At 37.6% G+C, this 19,715-nt stretch overlaps 1 protein-coding gene across 1 annotated transcript in view; it reads left to right on the top strand.

The window, feature by feature from the left end:
* The window catches only part of becn1 (beclin 1, autophagy related), a 109,024-nt gene that overhangs the window by 31,893 nt on the left and 57,416 nt on the right, over positions 1-19,715 (top strand). Inside the window, exons 2-4 of the mRNA XM_051915186.1 lie at positions 8,800-8,930; positions 9,058-9,122; positions 15,310-15,368. Coding sequence (XP_051771146.1) covers positions 8,804-8,930; positions 9,058-9,122; positions 15,310-15,368 — 251 coding nt within the window. The 5' untranslated portion in view covers positions 8,800-8,803. The remainder of the gene's footprint in view (positions 1-8,799; positions 8,931-9,057; positions 9,123-15,309; positions 15,369-19,715) is intronic.

Below are 19,715 nucleotides of genomic sequence, written 5' to 3'. Positions count from 1 at the left end.
AGTGTTGCATGACTTAACGTGTTTCTAGTATGTTTGGAACTTCTTGGCATATTAAAATGTGTTTCAGGGAGTGAATTACAGTGTAAAGCATGCCATTTCCTGTTGCCAGCAGGTGGCGCTATGACTAACTGAATATTGTCATATAGATGTCTTTAGGTCAGTACTCTTATCACACATGTGAAGTTTGGGGCACATCAGACATAGTATGCCTGAGTTACAACAGCTTCCTCTTTCATGGCGAAACATCAGACTTTGTCAGGCTGCCACGGACACGCCCTTCGGCGAAAATTCAAGATCTTTGATATTTATCATCGCTAAGGTCTTAAGATTAGACTGATAACATATGATGTTGATCTGGTTAAATCTCTATGAGGAGTTAATCACAGTGTAATACATGTCATTTCCTGTTGCCCGCAGGTGGCGCTATGATTGTAACTGAATATTTGCATGTAGATGTCTTCAGACCAGGACTCTAATAAATCATGTGAAGTTTTGGGCAGATCGGACATTGTATACCCGAATTACATCAACTTCCTGTTTCATGGCGAAACATCAAAATTTGTCAGGCCGCCACAGACACACCCTTCAGCGAAAACTCTAGATCTTCGCAATTTAATGTCGCAAAGGCCTTCAGATTAGACTGACCAAATATGACGTTGATCTGATTAAAGCTCTAGGAGGAGTTTGTTAAAGTACAACGTCTGGAAATGGCAAAAAGTGCAAAAATTTTGCAGACAAAATCCAAAATATCTCACTTCCTGTTGGTTTTCAGATTTTGCACCAGGAGACTTTTTTGTAGGTACTGGGCTGTTACATGTGTCTACCGAATTTCATACCTGTACGTGAAACGTGGTGCGAGGGGCACTTCGTTGAAATTTTGTAGGTGGCGCTATCGAGCCATTTTGCCACGCCTAATTCTGAGGCCCGTAACAGGCGTAAAAAAACACTTCTGATGCGTGTGCAAAGTTTCATGAGTTTTCGAGCACGTTTAGGCCCTCAAAAATGCGATTCATTTGGGAGAAGAAGAAGAAGCGGAATAATAATAAACAGAGCAATTCCAATAGGGTCCTCATACCATCGGTGCTCGGGCCCTAATAATAATAATAAACGGAGGAAATCCAATAGGGTCCTCGCAGTTTGGTGCTCGGGCCCTAATAATAAATGGAGGAAATCCAATAGGGTCCTCGCACTTTGGTGCTCAGGCCCTAATAATAATAATAATAAATATAGCTGCAAGCAGCGAGGACGGGCCCAAGCCCGGTGGCTTCAGGGCAACTGTGCACGGTGGGCAATAGGCATTTAAAACAGTTAAACATAAAAGGTCTATGTCAAACTCAGACCACATTTACTGCAGCAGCTGGTGCCTCTATGAAATACAAACCACCATCCTAATCTGTCATGTTTGTGTTTTTCTCAGACAACCACTATAAAAATTCCAGAGCAAACTACCTACTGTTATTTGCGCAAACTCAACAGTACTCTGAGAAATCTAATCCAGTGTAATGTGAATTTCTGTGATTGCTGATGTTATATTACCCTAACACTTCTCCATGTGTTTTTTGACCTCCTTGAGCTGTTGTTTGTGCACCAATCTTATGCACCAAAATCATGCTTTCATTTAATTTCAGTATGTGTGGTATTTGATGTAAAAATAAAAATATTATAAAATTAATAAATAGAGCCAAATCACGGAACTTGCAAAGATGATTTTAATATCTGTCTCAGGTAAGAGTAAGATTAAGAGTAAGAGTAAGAAGTGTCTAGATTTTTCTGCTCACTTGTACAAGTTTTTTATAAACAGCCACTTTTATAAAATCATGTGAAATTTATGTAAATATGGGTTTTGAATAAATTTAGAATTATATCAATAAATAATTAATTTAAAAACATATGCGTCGTACGTGGTGCTCGCAAACACAGCACATGAACTTCTTTAATGCTCATGTCTACAAAACACACACTCTCCTTTGTAAAAAAAAATTCTAGTCTTGTCTGAATCAATACATGAAATCACAGTTGTCAGGTAATAAGAATTGTAACTCGTGTCATTTAGAAAAGTAGTCCTGTCCAAATAGTGATATAGTGTCATAGTTCAATTTTAAATGAGTGTGAAGTTATCATTTGCAGTGTGTAATTATCAAACTAATAATATAATACTATATTGTCAGTGGCCTACAAATAAACTAGCTTGATTAGCTGCTTCAGGTGTGTTTGATTAGGGTTGTCACTAAACTCTGAAGGACAGCGAGTCTGCAAGAAAAGGGTTAAAGAACTGATCAAGGGTGTAAAACTGACAGACACACACACACACACACACACACGGAGATAATGAGTGAGACTGAGGGAGCAAGGGGGAGGGGGAGGACAGAGAGAGAGACAGAGACAGACTGAGAAGATCATTTTAAACAAAAAAAAAAAACATCTAAATTGTGACAAAGTAGTCTTTGATAAATGTTTAAATACCTCCACATACAGTATAAAATAAAAAAGAAATCATTGTTCCATGTATCTAAACTATTGCTCTATTGCTTGATTTATCCAACCCTGTTTAAAAATAGGTATATGCTGCCCTGTAGTTGTTACTCTATGTATGACATTTATCCATTTTTCAATCAGATATAATTAATCTGCCTATTTTTAACTCACACATGCTTTTTGAATTGAAAAAAAAAAGAATAAAATGTGTTTATTTCAAACATTTGTATTATTCTATATATAAATTAATTGTGTATAGTGTTTTTTTTATAGAAAATAAGAGTTATTCCATTTCCCTTTTTTGACATTACTTCAATCTATCACCATGGCAACACTGTTCGAGATATCCATTATCCGTTCTCAATTTAACATCTTCAATGTCTTAGCACCATGGTAAAAAATGTTTGGTCTGAATCGAATAAACCCCCTAGAAGTAGTAGTTTAAAATTCAGAGCCTGTTTATTCAAAAAATCCACATTCAAACCAAAATATCTGACTTCCTGTTGGTCGGAACTAATGACTATAAATTAGAAAGTTGTCCGGCTTAATGAGACCAATATGTGTACCAAGTTTGGTGACTGTAGGTTAAACTAACCCCCCCACTTTTGTCAAAAGGTGGTGCTATAGAGGCCCAGCTCCCGCCCGTTTCTACGGTTTTGCCCATGTCTACGGTTTTGCCCATGTCTACTGGTTGACATCTCTGATGTGTGTATTGAGTTTCATGCAATTTGAAGCATGTTAAGAGTCTCAAAAGCTTCCAAAACGAATATTAAAGTTTGATGCGTTGCCATGGTAACGGTGTTTGAGATCTCACAATTCTTTTCAAAGGTCTACATCTGCCATGTTTTGACATTATTCTGATAAAGTTTGAAGCAAATTGGGTAAAAATAAGAGGGCGATCTCAAAGCAAGTTGAAAGTGACACACTTCCTGCTGCCAGTTGGTGGCGCTATAACTTTGACTCACAATAGTCACATCCATGTGATCAGCCTTGTACAACGAACACACAGCTGACGTTTGATCAAAATCAATCAATGTATGCAGATATTATAACACATTTCCTGTTTACCTTTTCTCGTCATAAATTTGTTGCCTCGCCACGGCCAAACCGTTTGAGATATAAAAAATCCGCTGCAATTTTTCATCATCAATGTCTTGACTTCATGCTGACCGAGTTTGGTGGTGATCGGATTAATCGCCTAGGAGAGTATATCAAATTCCAGAGCATGCGTTTTTCAAGCAACCCATAATAGCTGACTTCCTGTTGAGCTGACGTATAACTTAGAGCACGAAAGTTGTTAGGCCCGATGAGGTCTTTATGTGTACTGAGTTTCATAATAATACATGCAAGCGTGTTTGATATATGGCCAAGTTTTCGGATCCCATTCAAGGGGGCGCTGTCGAGTCCCTGTGCCACGCCCGGGTCCCAGCCTCTGCGGCGTCCTAATGGCCGCAGATTCCAATGTGTGTGCCAATTTTCAAGAGTTTTTGAGCACGTTAAGGCCCCCAAAAAGCCCTGGAAGGTTGAAGAAAAAAAAAAAAGAAAAAAATATAATAAGAATCCTTAGGAGAACAATAGGCCCCTGTGCCTTAGTGGCTTGGGCCCTAATAAACGGAGGAAATCCAATAGGGTCCTCGCACTTTGGTGCTCGGGCCCTAATAAACGATGCAATTCCAATAGGGTCCTCACACCATCGGTGCTCGGGCCCTAATAATAATCCTTAGGAGAACAATAGGCCCCTGCGCCTTAGTGGCTTGGGCCCTAATAATAATTTTACTTTACAGAAAACAGACTGCCTATAACTATAAGAAGCCACTTCAGATCCCAAATGAAAAGTATTTCAAACACTTACGACGTTATGAAGTGAGCGTGTTTTGCTTTTCAAATGCACATCGTAAGTGACTCAAACTCACAGCGCTTACAGAGACCATTTACTCTATGAAACATTATTGTTTACTAAGCACAATATAAACATACGTTTGAACAGATATTCATGAACATGGTATTTCACAGTAAACACTGTCTAAACATTTTAACAAGTTACAGTTTATGTAACAATAACATGTTTACGAATGTAAGTGGGAATAAATGACTTATCTCCACTGGATATTAATCGCGTTCTTCTGAGATAAATTTAAGGTAAATTCACAGCGTGTCTTCCAAACTCGATGAAAAGCAGAGGAATCATGATGAAGCTGATGCTTTGTTTTGAGGTGATGGCACGTTCACAGGTTAGCATGCCTCACAAATGGACGATTTGCGTGTCAAAGGCTGCGCTGCACTTGGGCATCGTCACATTACAGATAATGAAGCCAGGCAGAGAAGACTCTACCTCTCGTTGGTTTCATACGGATTACATAAACAGAGAATTTTTGTTTTCAATATAAATTACTTCATTTAACAGTAGACACTTAAAGCTTTCTGAATACATATCTCTTATGTCTGTGTAATAAGTATTAGATGAGTTTCAGTTCATTATTCAGAGGTGTGTCAGAAAATTTCTCACAGAGGCAGCTGAAAGCGCACCATTTATTTTATTTTATAAAACCACAAGGTTTTGTTATTGTGAGTGTGCACAAATAAAAGTAGACCCTTTTAATGATGGAGTATTTTAGGTTGTTTCTGCTGTCATGAGGAAAAAATCCAGCAGAACTTATTGCCACGTCCTGTCCTTTGACCAGGCATAACTCTGGATCCAATCCAAGTTAGGAGCTCCAGACTCTGGGCATGGAGGGGTCACCCAGTGGGCCACCTATGCCGGGAGTATGGAGCTCCAACTCTGCTTTCTTCCCGAGATAGGGTCACTTCCTGTTGAATTTTGACCAAGCATAACTGGGCAACCAAGCCGACTTAAGGCTCCATACTCCTGGTGTGGGGGGCCCACTAGGAGACCTCGTAAGCCCAGAGTATGGAGTCCCAACTCGGCTTGGCTCCCGAGATACACCCAGTCAAATTCCAGCTTGACTCCAGTGTAAGGGACACAGGTCAATTTAGCTCAATGGAATTATTAATTAATTATAAGGAATTTTGAAAGAGTCAATTATTTTATCAGGCTGTAACTATCAGCTCTCTAGTGGATATGAATATCCAAACTATAGTGAAAACATATTTATTAGCAAGGTAACATAGATTGGCAGTTTAAGACATTAAATTTGTAAGCACATAACACAAGACACTTCTCTTTAAAAATATAAATGAGACTTTATTGATTATTCTAACACAAAAAACCCATTGGTAACACACTACGCTGCAATGGATTGAAATCCTGCAGTGCCCGCAAGGTCCCCCTGCTTAAAAAGGCGCATGTACAGGCCTGTCTGAAGTTTGCCAATGAACATCTACATGATTCAGAGAAGGCTTGGAAGAGAGTGCTGTGGTCAGACCAAAATTGAGCTCTTTGGCATCAACTCAACTCGCCGTGTTTGGAGGGAGAGAAATGCTGACTATGACCCCAAGAACATCATCCCTGCAGTCAAGCATGGAGGTGGAAACATTATGCTTTGAGGCTGTTTCTCTGCTAAGGGTACAGGACGACTTCACCACATTGAGGGGCCGATGAACAGGGCTATGTAAAGTAAAATCTTGGAAGAGAACCTCCTTCCTTCAGCCAGAACACTGAAGATAGGTCGTGGATGGGTCCTCCAGCATGACAGTGACCCAAAACATTCCACCAAGGCAACAAAGGAGTGGCTCAAGAAGAAGCACATTAAGGTTATGGAGTGGCCTAGCCAGTCTTTAGATCTTAATCCTATAGAAAATCTGTGGAGGGAGCTGAAACTTCGAGTTGGCAAGCGACAGCCAAGAAACCTTAAGGATTTAGAGAGGATCTGTAAAGAGGAGTGGACCAAAATCCCTCCTGAGATGTGTGCAAACCTGGTGACCAATTACAAGAAACATCTTACCTCAGTACTTTGTGGAGAAATCCTTGTGGCAAGCGCAAAGTCATGTTTTGCTTGGGGATCAAATACTTATTTCACTCACTGAAATGCAAATCAATTTATAACCTTTATATAATGTCTTTTTTCTGGATTTTTTGTGTACACTACAATTACTAGTATATTATATTCTGAAAGAAGTTCTGTATACCTAAAAAGCAGACCTTCATTATTAAAGAGCTGTCTAACATGAAATATCCCATTACTGAACCAGTAATTATAGAACAAAGATTTATTATTAAATAAAATATTCCTGTTGTTCCATATATAATATCGATGACGAAAAAAGAACTTGTTGGTGAAAGTTAGATAGCTTGAAGGAGATTTTGAATATCATAATTACACATTAGAACAAACTTTGCGCCACCAAGTTGTGAGAAGACAAGCTGATGGAAAATAATCTAATTAGAGGTCAGATTTTTAAGGATTCGATTAAGCCAGTTTATTTTAATTGTTATATAGTGAGCTAAAATCAATTAAGTTTAAGCCACCCTTTTTGTGAGAATGTATTATCACTGACTTTTTCAAATAATGGTATATGTTTTGCCATAAGAATTTAATTAAGATTCCACTGATTTCTTTACATGTAGGCTTATCCATGTATAGTGATTGAGTGGCATACGTTAGTTGAGACAGATCCTCTGCTTTAACAAGCACACCTCTGCCTTTCAAAGAAAGGTCTCTCTGCAGCCAGCAGTTAATCCTTTTTTTTTTACAAAAACTCGTTTTTGTAACAATTGGGTTAAAATTAGTAGTACATCTAGTAGCGGTGGGAATCGCGAGGTACCTCACGATACGATGCGATCACGATACATGGCTCAGGATAACGATAATATCACTGTAGTACAGTTCATATAAGGGAAGAAGGAGGCGGGAACCGGCGAACGTTCAAACAGATTTAATATATAAAATAAACAAATACAAAACGAAAGTAAATGCCGGCAGAACCTCACGGACGTCTGCCGGCCACACAAACATAATAAAACATAACATAAAATCCAGGCCTGGTCCTCTCTCGTCCTTCACTGTCGTCGCTCCCCTTTTATGCTTCCAGAGCTCCTCCGTAAGAGATTCGAGACCAGTGCAACGCGCAGCTGACGCTCGTTAACACTCGCGCCGTTCCCTCACGGCTCTCGCCCGCCCTGTTCGTCACAATCACGATTCAGCGATTCTGCGATAAACGATATATTGCTACAAAATCCTATAATGATACATCACGATATTTGTCTAACTATGGAAACAAAATGCCAGTGAAAAGGTTAAGTGCAGGTTTTCTGCAAAATGGATATAAATCTGATCTTCAGTTCCAGGGCTATATGCAGATTTAATGGAGTTCACATCACGAAAGTGCTTAATAATAAAAAAATAAAATGCATTTTATTGACCATCAACTAATTTTAAAATCAAAGACCGCAATAGGAGAGAGCGGAAACAGCACTGGTCGGCTTGCTGAAGAGATACTCAGCTGCTCATCTGCGGCAATGTGTGGTGCAGTAGCGCTGTCATACCTGACTGTAACATGTTATGTATAACATGCTCTCACACGTTTCCTTTTTAGTATTTTTAGGAGGAGTAAAATTTGCATACGTGGTTTCTACAACCAGATGCATTTAGACTGATGCAGAGACAATTTTGACTGGAATGCATCCCAGTCCCAGACCACCTCCTGAAGTGGAGGTGGTCTGGAAAGCAGGCGTTTGAAAGCAGGCGTTTGAAAGCATCTATCAGCAGATCCCTAATAAATTGTCAAGCTTATTTTATGTGTGCAAATCAAGGAACTTTGCTGCCGTACCATGGGTGCAGCAGGCGCAATGATATTGCGCAGCGTCTCTCACAAATGTCTCCATGGTTGCAAGGCACACTCCCTGTGCAAGCAGGGGGTCACAGGTGCTGCGTAATATCATTGCGCCTGCTGCACCCATGGTATGGCAGCAAAGTTCCTTGATTATTATGCCGGAATGAGAGTATAGTTCCTAGCCATATCGGCCTAGAAAATCGCAACTTTTCATTTTCCGTCGGTCTTAGTACACGATGTAACTACAGAAGAGTCAAGTTTTAAATAGGAAAAATATCGAAACTTTTTGGTCATTTTTAAGCGAGATGCTAACGGTCTAATCAGATTCAATGAACTATGTTAAGCTATGCTAAAAGTGGTACCGCCAGACCCGGAGATTGGCTGAATGGATTTGAAAACGGTAAAACTCAACTGTTTAACTCTAGGGGAGTTGGAAAATGAGCTTATTTTCAAAAAAGTGGAGTGTTCCTTTAACATTTTGAATTTTCTTCAGGGGGTATGTAAACTTAAGAGCAAAACTGTATATATAGGACACTACCTAGATGAATGTCCAAAAAGCTCCTGTAACGGGTTTGTGTGTTATGTTTCCTACAGCAGGATGGAGGGTTTGAAGTTTTCTAGCAACACCATGCAGGTGAGTTTTGTTTGTCAGCGCTGCAGTCAGCCACTGAAGCTCGACACATCCTTCAACGTCTTGGACAGAATGACTATCCATGAGCTCACGGGTATGACCATACAGCACTACACCACTTTAAACTGGTCTCTTTACACAGTAAGAGAGAACTGAAGTTATTTCATTAAGAAGTAGATTGAGTTTGACTTGTCGTCTTTTTTTTTTTTTTTTTTTTTCAGCTCCATTAGTGACAGTTACAGCCAATAAACAGTTGGATAGCAGCGAGGGCAGTAGCTTCCCTGAGGTGAATACATCACACCAGCAAGCTTTCTTTGTGATCTTGCTGGCTCTCAAGTGTACAGGCACTTTTCCAAACACACAAAAAGTGGTGTGGAATGCAGCGGTTGCTTTGGTAACAAACAATGATGACTGCTCATATTAGGTAGTAAAAACATCCTGAATCTGAGATTATTACTATATTTGTCATTGAACAAAGACTTTAAAGGGGACCTATTATGGCCCTTCTCACAAGATGTAATATATGTCTGTGGTTTCCCCAGAATGTGTCTTTGAAGTTTCATCTCAAAATACCCCACAGATAATTTATTATAGCTTGTCAAATTTGCCTCTATTTGTGTGTCCCTTTAAATGCAAATGAGCTGCTGCTCCAGGCCCCTTTTCCAGAAGAGGGCGGAGCTTTAACAGCTCGTGCTTTGGATACTCACCAACAACAAAGCTGGAGAATCTCACACAGCCAAAATGATGATTATTAGTAGCTGTGTTCAGCCTTACATTGTTCAAACCAGAGTCGGACACTGATGGAGAGTCTCAGGAAGAAGTTAGAACTTTTGGAATGCATCTGGACGTTTCTGAATGGTTAGTGGATAAATTTATGTAGTTGTTGATTCACATCATCGACTAGCATGTACTGTCATGCTAATCTTTTGTGCAAATCCAGCATTGAACTGATCCTCCTTTGTGAAGCAGTCAAGCATAAAATGATTTGCGCAAATGTATATAACACTTTACCGACTTTCTTCGGCACATTTCCTTCATAATTGTAGTTTAACCATAGTGTCCTCAGTGGCTCAGATGCAGAGAGTCTATGGAGGCTCTTATGTTCGTTGGTACATCCAATAACAGTACATTTGTAATGTTTTTTTGGCACAGACATTGTATATCTCCAGCTGCTACAGCGAGTACACAGAAATGGCGGACTGCTGTGACACTATGGTATCTATGCTGACAGGGCAGATCATCACCAGTCATGGGTGGGGCTTCCCTCTACTCTTATGTAAGAGTTGGTGGAAATCTGGAACTGCACTTTTGGAGAGACTGTTTATGATTTATGGGTATTACAAATAAAGGAGTGGGTTAATTTATACCATTATTGGCTGGTTGTATACGCACACTGTGGACAACACGTCTGTGTTCAAACACCTTATAAAAGTGAATTTTGCATAATAGATCCCCTTTAAAAATTGATTGGATAAGTAAATGAACAGATGATCAAATTACCGTCAGGCTTCTCAAGCCAACATCAAAGTTTGTTCACAAACTTTAGCCTCTAGCTATTATGTTGGCTTGAGAAGGCAACGTATTGCTATACTATTTAAATATTATTATTAGGGGCCAAGCATCGAAGGTGCATAGGCACCTTTTGTTATTGTTGGCGTTCTTCTTCCACTCAAGGAGTCTATGGCAGCCCATAGAACCGTATGGTAAAAAGTTGTGAAATTTGGCACACAGATAGAGGTCAGTCCCAACATTAAACACAATGATTTTGGAGTCACTAACTCAATCCCTCTAGCGTCACCAATTGTCCAAAGTTTCACTCATGTTTAGGCGTACTCCTCTTTGGGGATTCATGCAATCACCACCAAACTTTCTGAACATGATAACAAGACACTGGAGATGATAAATTCTGAACGATTAAAGGATATCTCAAATGGTGTTGCCATGGCGAGGGTTTAAAGTAAGGACAAAAAAGGGAAACTGGAAGGGTCTCATATCTACTAACCAATAAATTATACACTCTTTATTTCAATATATAATAACACAAATATTATAAATAAACAAATTTTAATTTATTTTTTAATTTCAAGAAGTATAAACCCGATTCCAAAAAAGTTGGGACACTGTACAAATTGTGAATAAAAAAGGAATGCAATGATGTGGAAGTTTCAAATTTCAATATTTTATTCAGAATACAACATAGATGACATATCAAATGTTTAAACTGAGAAAATGTATCATTTTAAGGGAAAAATAAGTTGATTTTAAATTTCATGGCATCAACACATCTCAAAAAAGTTGGGACAAGGCCACAAGGCACTGTGTGGCATCCCCTCTTCTTTTTATAACAGTCTTTAAACGTCTGGGGACTGAGGAGACAAGTTGCTCAAGTTTAGGAATAGGAATGTTGTCCCATTCTTGTCTAATACAGGCTTCTAGTTGCTCAACTGTCTTAGATCTTCTTTGTCACATCCCCCTTTTTATGATGTGCCAAATGTTTTCTATGGGTGAAAGATCTGGACTGCAGGCTGGTCATTTCAGTACCCGGATCCTCCTTCTACGCAGCCATGATGTTGTAATTGATGCAGTATGTGGTCTGGCATTGTCATGTTTTCCAAAAAGAACTTCAAATTTTGATTCGTCTGACCACAGAACTGTTTTCCACTTTGCCGCAGTCCATTTTAAATGAGCCTTGGCCCAGAGAAAATGCCTGCGCTTTTGGATCATGTTTAGATATGGCTTCTTTTTTGACCTATAGAGTTTTAGCCGGCAACGGCGGATGGCACGGTGGATTGTGTTCACCGACAGTGTTTTCTGAAAGTATTCCTGAGCCCATGTTGTGATTTCCATTACAGTAGCATTCCTGTATGTGATGCAGTGCCGTCTAAGGGCCCGAAGATCACAGGCATCCAGTATGGTTTTCTGGCCTTGACCCTTACGCACAGAGATTGTTCCAGATTCTCTGAATCTTTGGATGATATTATGCACTGTAGATGATGATAACTTCAAACTCTTTGCAATTTTTCTCTGAGAAACTCCTTTCTGATATTGCTCCACTATTTTTCGCTGCAGCATTGGGGGAATTGGTGATCCTCTGCCCATCTTGACTTCTGAGAGACACTGCCACTCTGAGAGGCTCTTTTTATACCCAATCATGTTGCCAATTGACCTAATAAGTTGCAAATTGGTCCTCCAGCTCTTCCTTATATGTACATTTAACTTTTCCGGCCTCTTATTGCTACCTGTCCCAACTTTTTTGGAATGTGTAGCTCTCATGAAATCCAAAATGAGCCAATATTTGGCATGACATTTCAAAATGTCTCACTTTCAACATTTGATATGTTATCTATATTCTATTGTGAATAAAATATAAGTTTATGAGATTTGTAAATTATTGCATTCCTTTTTTATTCACAATTTGTACAGTGTCCAAACTTTTTTGGAATCAGGTTTGTATGTGTAAGTTAAAATTAGGCACATAACTGCTCTTTGGTTAAAGTAATGTCATATATAGAATAAACACTAGAGGGCAGCATATACCTATTTTTAAACAGGGTTGAGAAAAGAGTTTTGACAAACTGTTGAAAACACTGTTTTAGGTATAATTATATTTAATAGGTATTCTATTTGGGTGCATATATTTAGACATTATCAAAGACTAATTTATTTTTTATTTAAAATGTTGAATCTTCTGAGTCAACTTACTGATATAATAGAATTTTTTTCTTTTTTCAAATTGCAAACTGATGTATCTTGAACGGTGTTGCCATGGTGAGGGATTAAAGTAAGGACAAAAAAGGGAAACAGAAAGTGTCTTATATCTTGTAAAATCATTGTTTGATTTAAATTAAATTAAGATTGTATGTTTGGTAATTGAACCTGGATGTATTTAAAATAAATGCAATATATTTTAGATCAATATTTCGTCTGAATCTACCACCCATATTGAAATTACAAATGAAAGCGTGATTTTGGTGCATAAGATTGGTGCACAAACGACACACATGGAGAAGTGTTAGGGTAATACAACAGCAATCAGCAATCATAGACATTCGCATTAGACTGGATTAGATTTCTCAGAGCACTGTTGAGTTTGCGCAAATAACAGTTAGTAATTTGCTCTGGAATTTTTATAGAGGTTGTCTGAGAAAAACACAGACATGGCAGATTAGGACGGTATTCTGCACTCATTTAAAAGTGCCCTATGACATTCTATGATATGAAATTCATCTAAATTTAAATTATCTCATGGATGTGGCTGTTGTGGTTTGTGATAAATGTGTGCAGTAAATGTGTATTCAAATGATTTTGACATAGTCCTTTTATGTTTAAACGTTTTAAATGCCTATTGCCCACCGTGCACAGTTGCCTTGAAGCTACCGTATAAACCGCCTAGCAGTAGTCATTTAAAATTCAGAGCCTGATTTTTTTTTTTTTTTCAAAAAATCTACATTCAAACCAAAATAGCTAACTTCCTGTTGGTCAGAGGTAATGACTGTAAATTATAAAGTTGTCCAGCTTGATGAGAACAATATGTTCTGAGTTTAGTGGCTGTAGGTAAAACTAACCCCCCTCATTTTTTTCAAAAGTTGATGCTATAGAGCCCCTCCTCCCCGTTCGTTTTTAAGGTTTTGCCCATGTCTGCTTGCCAACCACTGTGACGTGTGTGTCGAGTTTCATGCAATCTGAAGCATGCTAAGAGCCTCAAAAACACCCAAGAATATTATTAAAGTTTGACGTGTTGCCATGGCAACAGTTTAAGGTATCACAAATCCTTTCATAGGTCTACACCTGCCCTGTTTTGACATTATACTGATGAAGATTGAAGCAAATCGGGTAAAAATAAGAGGGTGATTTTAAAGCATTTTGAAAGTGACACACTTACTGCTGCCAGTTGGTGGCGCTATGGCTATGACTCACAATAGTCACATCCATGTGACTGGCCTCCTACAATGAACATATACAGCTGAAGTTTCATCCAAATATGTGAATGTTTGCAGAAGTTATAACACACTTTCTTTTTTACTTTTCTCACCATAAATTTGTTTCAATGCCACGGCCAAACCATCCGAGATATCAAAAATCCGCTTGCAATTTAGCATCCTCAATGTCTTGACTTCATGCTGACCACATTTGCTGGAGATTAGTTGTATCCCCTAGGAGGAGTATATCAAACTCCCGAGCTGTCTATATGTGTACTGAGTTTCATACAAATATGTGCTAGTATGTATCCAAGATTTCAGATTCCGTTCTAGGGGGCGCCGTAAAGCCACCATGTCATGCCCATGTACCAGCTAATAGCGGCGGATTTTAAACAGTTCAAATTTTCAAGCGTATTTGAGCATGTTAAGGACCCCAAAAGGCCCCGAAACCTTGACTAAAATGAATAAGAAGAATAATCCTAAGGTAAACAATAGGGCCTTCGCCCTTTCAGGGATTGGGCCCTAATTATTTAAACCTTTGAGCCATCACAGTGCAAACATTGCTTCAAAATGTAACACAAAACAGTAGTTCATTCAAAACGACAAATTCTGTCATCATTCACCCATGTCCTTTCAAACCTCCTGACTTTCTTCCATTAAATACCAAAGATATTTTGAAGGCTCGTTTTATCTATCTAATGAAAGTCTCTAGTGCCCAAGATGCAGCCAGATTTGTTCATTGACTTGCACTCTATGGCAAAAAAAAAAAAAAAAAAAAAAAAAATCAATCTTCAAAATATCTTGTTTTATGTTCCACAAATGAAATGAAGTCATATGAGCATGGAAGGAAATAAGGGTGAATAAATGAAGGGATTTTCATTTGGGTGAGCTATTTCTTTAATAATTTGTATTTACTTATTGTTATTGATACATTTAAATATAAGGTCCACTAAACAACTGTTTGTAACATGATGATGGAGGGGGCTGTTGGTAAGGAGGAAACTGAAAGAACGGCTAACATGGAACTACACGCTCCACAAAGGGAGAATATTTAGGCCGGGTAGGAGGGCATGGAGTAATAAGGTACTTGCTTACCTTGAGTAATTGAGTCTTATGCTTCATATAAAATCATATAAGCATTTTTTTTTTCTCTCCATGACTCTACAAGTTTCTCTTCCTGCTGTACAGTCCACTTGGCTTTCTTCAACATTTACCCTGTGGTGGTTTGTTGTCTTTGCACTAGTTGTGTCATCAGGTTCTGTGCTTTTATTGGTTGTTGATAATTGAGTAAGAGAAGCCACACTGCAGGACTGTGTATCAAAACTTCTGACACTAGCAGAATTTCATTGGAGGAAAAATTTAATCCAATGGTTACCATAGCAACCACCTAGCAACCACCCAGAACAACTTAGCAAAAATCTTTTTTAAACTATTTTAAACTTTCTCAAACTAACATCAAAGTTTGTTTACAATCTTTATTTGTTCTAGTTTTCTAATTAATACTACAAAAAATTTGTGATCTTGAATTCTGTAAAAATGAGTGTGTTGTTTTAGGAAACGTTTTTGGAGAGCAAACAGGATGGTGTGGCTCGGCGATACATCCCACCCTCGAGGTATGAATACCCTGATGACACCTGTTTTTACTCTTTCACGTGTTCTGGATAAAGCTGCATGATTAATTGTTAAAAGATTACTATCTTGATCCAAACAATATTGTTTCCCACATGTATGACTTATACTTGTGGTGGTGGCCATTATAGTCTACTGCATGTGACAAACAACAAATAACATTTTTTTGGTCAAGATTTAGTTGACTGAAAGTTTGGGCATTTTAATCTTGGTTAAAGAAAATTGTAAATATTTTGGTCTAGTTTACTTTTTATTAATGAATATGACATTTTAGTCATATTTTAATCACATTTAATCCCAATTCTATTTTATACACCTTCGCCTACCTCTACGCCTACCTCTTTCCCTTGCCCCTTGAAACAGAGTGGCAAGGAGTAGGGGTGAAAATACTCCCCTAAGAAACACCACTACTACACCGTTACACATCATCATATTTTGTCGATTTGTCACCTACTTCAAAGGAGATGTGCCGATGTTTATCACAAACTTCCAAGATGCTGTCATCAGCTGTATTTGGACTTCAGAAAACGTTGCTCATTTTCAGCTCGAAAACGTATGAGCGTCCGGGTTTCCTCAGTCATCCCTTGTTGATACAGAACATACAAGACTGGTGGATCATGTTGCAATAAGCATGAAACTGTAAGCACTGTTTGTTTACGTTGTGTTTATGTATTCATGGACATAACCACAATAAAATCAATGTGTTGACACTTGACATGCAGTAAAGGATAAGCAAATTCCCTACCGACCCTTTAAAAATGGATGGTTAAATTATAACAACATTTTATAGTTTAACCATTAAAACAAACTGACTTCAACATGGAGTTTTGTTCCAATGTTCTAGTTCATTTGCTCCATATACAGCTTTAAGGCCAAGTGGCAGTAGTCATGAAATGCAATTTCATGTCATTTTGTTCCGCAAGATGTCAGCAGAGACACTCAATATATGATTTATTATGATGTTAACTGTTCTCTAGATATTAGAGAAACTGTTCTTTGCATGCAATGAAAAAGTTTTTTTTTTTTTTTTTTTTTTAAGTGAAAGAATGTGAAAAATATGCTTATTTTATATTAATTCTAGTAATTTAAAGGGTAAATAAAATAAAAATACCAAGAATCTACTGCACTGGCCTGACAGTGGAAATGCAGCTATTCATTCAACCAATTCATTCAATGTGGTGGATTCATTCAGAAACGAATCAAGTGACGGACTTGGATCTTGAATTGGTGTTTGAGTCATTTGCTCAACAGATTTGTTCAAAATGCGCTTTCATTCAGAAACTCCAATAAGTGTTGCTCTGAGATGTGCAATGGTTCTGCTGGGGCTTTGGAACTATTTTCTTGCTGAAATATAACAAAAACACATGGTACTGTGTCTAAAATGTAAGTCAGTTAATATTAATTTCTTCAAATATTCACTTGCAAATGTGTTTATATTAAGAAAAAACAGCATTTTTGCTTGTGTGATATTGCATAACTATACCGTATGTTATAAATAGCATATAAAAAAACAAAAACTTATACAGGGTTATGTTTTGCACCCATTTCTTATTTATTTTTGTTTTTGTTTTTTTTTTTTTTTTTTTTTCTTTTCTTTCAGAATGTGTATATTTACACTAACTACTGCCTTGTTGGCAGAGACTATTTATACTAACTCTTCCCACCATTTTCTGATTGAGCCAGACAAAATTACAAAAAAAATCCCACTGATAACAGGATTGGTGGCATGAAGAGTAAAGGCCCCTTCACACCAAGAATGATAACTATGAAGATAACTATAAAGATATAGTTCTAAAAATCTTTCTAAATATAAAAGAATAGAAGAGTCCACACCACAGCTATAACAATAACAATATAGAGGAACAATATCGTTGGGATAACTTTCAGAATTATTTTTTCCAGCTGTTGAATGATAAAAAACTGTCAGCCAATCAGAATCCATTTGAATTTAAGGGCTTGCGCATGGCAGATGACAGTGCACAGAAGTTTATCGCTGAGGTCCAGAAAAATTCACCTGCTGTTTGACAAGTAAAACCCCCTTTTCAAGGATACTTTAAAGAAAATGGATATATGGAAAACAGTTGAGATCATTATGCCAGGCTAGCAAACAGTGTAACTTAAAATTACCTCAGGTATCCAGCGCTAGTTTTGACAACATTGTCTTGCTTCCTTTAAAGTTGCAGTGAAAAGACTAGGGGTCTCATTTATAAAATGTTGCATAGAAACCTTTCTACTTTTGATATTACAATCATTTCTCAAATATACTTCTCTCTTCCTTAAGTGAAATGTATAAATCTAATTGCTGTCTAATAATGTATAAATCTAATCGCTGTCTAATTAATGTCATTAACATATAACAGATCACCAGTCAATGTCCACGTCAAAGACCGTTTTTATAAATATGAACGTTGCCATGGATTTTAGCATATTCACATGCTAGGAACAGTTCTCTGCGGACACACATTTTATAAATGAGGCTCCAGGTGTTGTTTTATTCCACTATGTTGACTCTGTCAGTTAAATTCACTGTTAGATTCGATTGATTACACTAGATATATTCACTCGAAACAGCATGCTGGTTAAAGCCGTGTAAATGCAACAAGAACAGCAAAAACTTGTTCAATGACATGTACACACTTTGTAACCGCACCACACAAGCTTTGAATAAACAGACCGTTTTCATTCGTTGGTGTGGATGCAAATATAGTCTTGGTGTATCACAGCTTTAAGACTGTGGAAAGGTGGGAAGGGGGAGGGGGAGGGGGTCAAACACAGCAAACACAGCAGACTTACAAGTTGCTCATTACACAGATAAAAAAAAAAAAAAATCATTCTCTGTCTCATGGACTTCGCTGTTAGTTATTTTTATGTAGTTTGTTTTTAGTTCTGAACTGAAACATCCATAAATCCTGCATGTTATTTTCTTTAGTAGTATAATGTTCCAGTTCTGTAAAATACTTAAATTAATATTTTTCCTTAGTTAATCCACAGTTGTAGCTCTAGTTCTGGGGCTGTATTCACAAAACATTTTATCTAAGAGTTCTCCTAAATGGCAGTAAATGTTAGTTAAGAGTTTTCTCTGATGAGACAAACTCTTTACTAAGGAACAGAAAGAAGTCTTAAGATAAGAGTAAGGGTGGCTATGGATGATGTCAACACACTTACTATGCCCATAGTGATTGGCTGAGGGGGGAGGAGTCTCTGTCAGCGATTTAATCATAGAAATATTGAAGAATGAGGTAACATGTTGCCATATTCAAATAAAGGTTTTAAAATAAAAATGTTGCATATTCAAATAAAGATTTTAAAATAAAAATGTTTTCATATTCAAATAAAGGTTTTAAAATGTAAGCTAAGTGTCACTAATTAAACTAGTAGCTACATGTTCAGCTAATTGTCAGCCTCTTACATGTCTGTGTCTCGAGAGAATGCAGAATTCAAGCGACAAATGATGTTTTATAAACAAAGTTTGGGAGGAACACATTCAAACGGTCTATCTAATCAGCTTGAGAGGAGGTATATACACAGAAAAGAGCCGACTCACCTACAGGTGCATCTCAATAAATTAGAATGTCGTGGAAAAGTTCATTTATTTCAGTAATTCAACTCAAATTGTGGAACTCATGTATTAAATAAATTCAGTGCACACAGACTAGATTACTTCATAAGATTTAGAATACTTCATAAGATCAATAAAAAAAAAAAAAACAGAAAAATGAAAACAGAAAAACAGAAATGTCAGGCTTCTGAAACGTATGTTCATCTCTATGCACTCAATACTTGGTTGGGCCTCCTTTTGCATGAATTACTGCATCAATGTGGCGTGGCATGGAGGCAATCAGCCTGTGGCACTGCTCAGGTGTAATGGAAGCCCAGGTTGCTTTGATAGCGGCCTTCAGGTCATCTTGTTGGGTCTGGTGTCTCTCATCTTCCTCTTGACAATACCCCATAGATTCTCTATGGGGTTCAGGTCAGGCGAGTTAAGATGAGATAAGATAAGATAAAACTTTATTATCCCGAAGGAAATTTGTCTTGGACACATACAATCCAGTGACTGCTGCTTAAATAAATAACATAATACATACAGGTGCTGGTCATATAATTAGAATATCATCAAAAAGTTGATTTATTTCACTAATTCCATTCAAAAAGTGAAACTTGTATATTATATTCATTCATTACACACAGACTGATATATTTCAAATGTTTATTTCTTTTAATTTTGATGATTATAACTGACAACTAAGGAAAATCCCAAATTCAGTATCTCAGAAAATTAGAATATTACTTAAGACCAATACAAAGAAAGGATTTTTAGAAATCTTGGCCAA

This window comes from Ctenopharyngodon idella, chromosome 12 (assembly GCF_019924925.1).
Source record: "Ctenopharyngodon idella isolate HZGC_01 chromosome 12, HZGC01, whole genome shotgun sequence".
Classification (NCBI taxonomy): Eukaryota; Metazoa; Chordata; class Actinopteri; order Cypriniformes; family Xenocyprididae; genus Ctenopharyngodon; species Ctenopharyngodon idella.
This window is presented reverse-complemented; position numbering and strand designations above follow the sequence as displayed.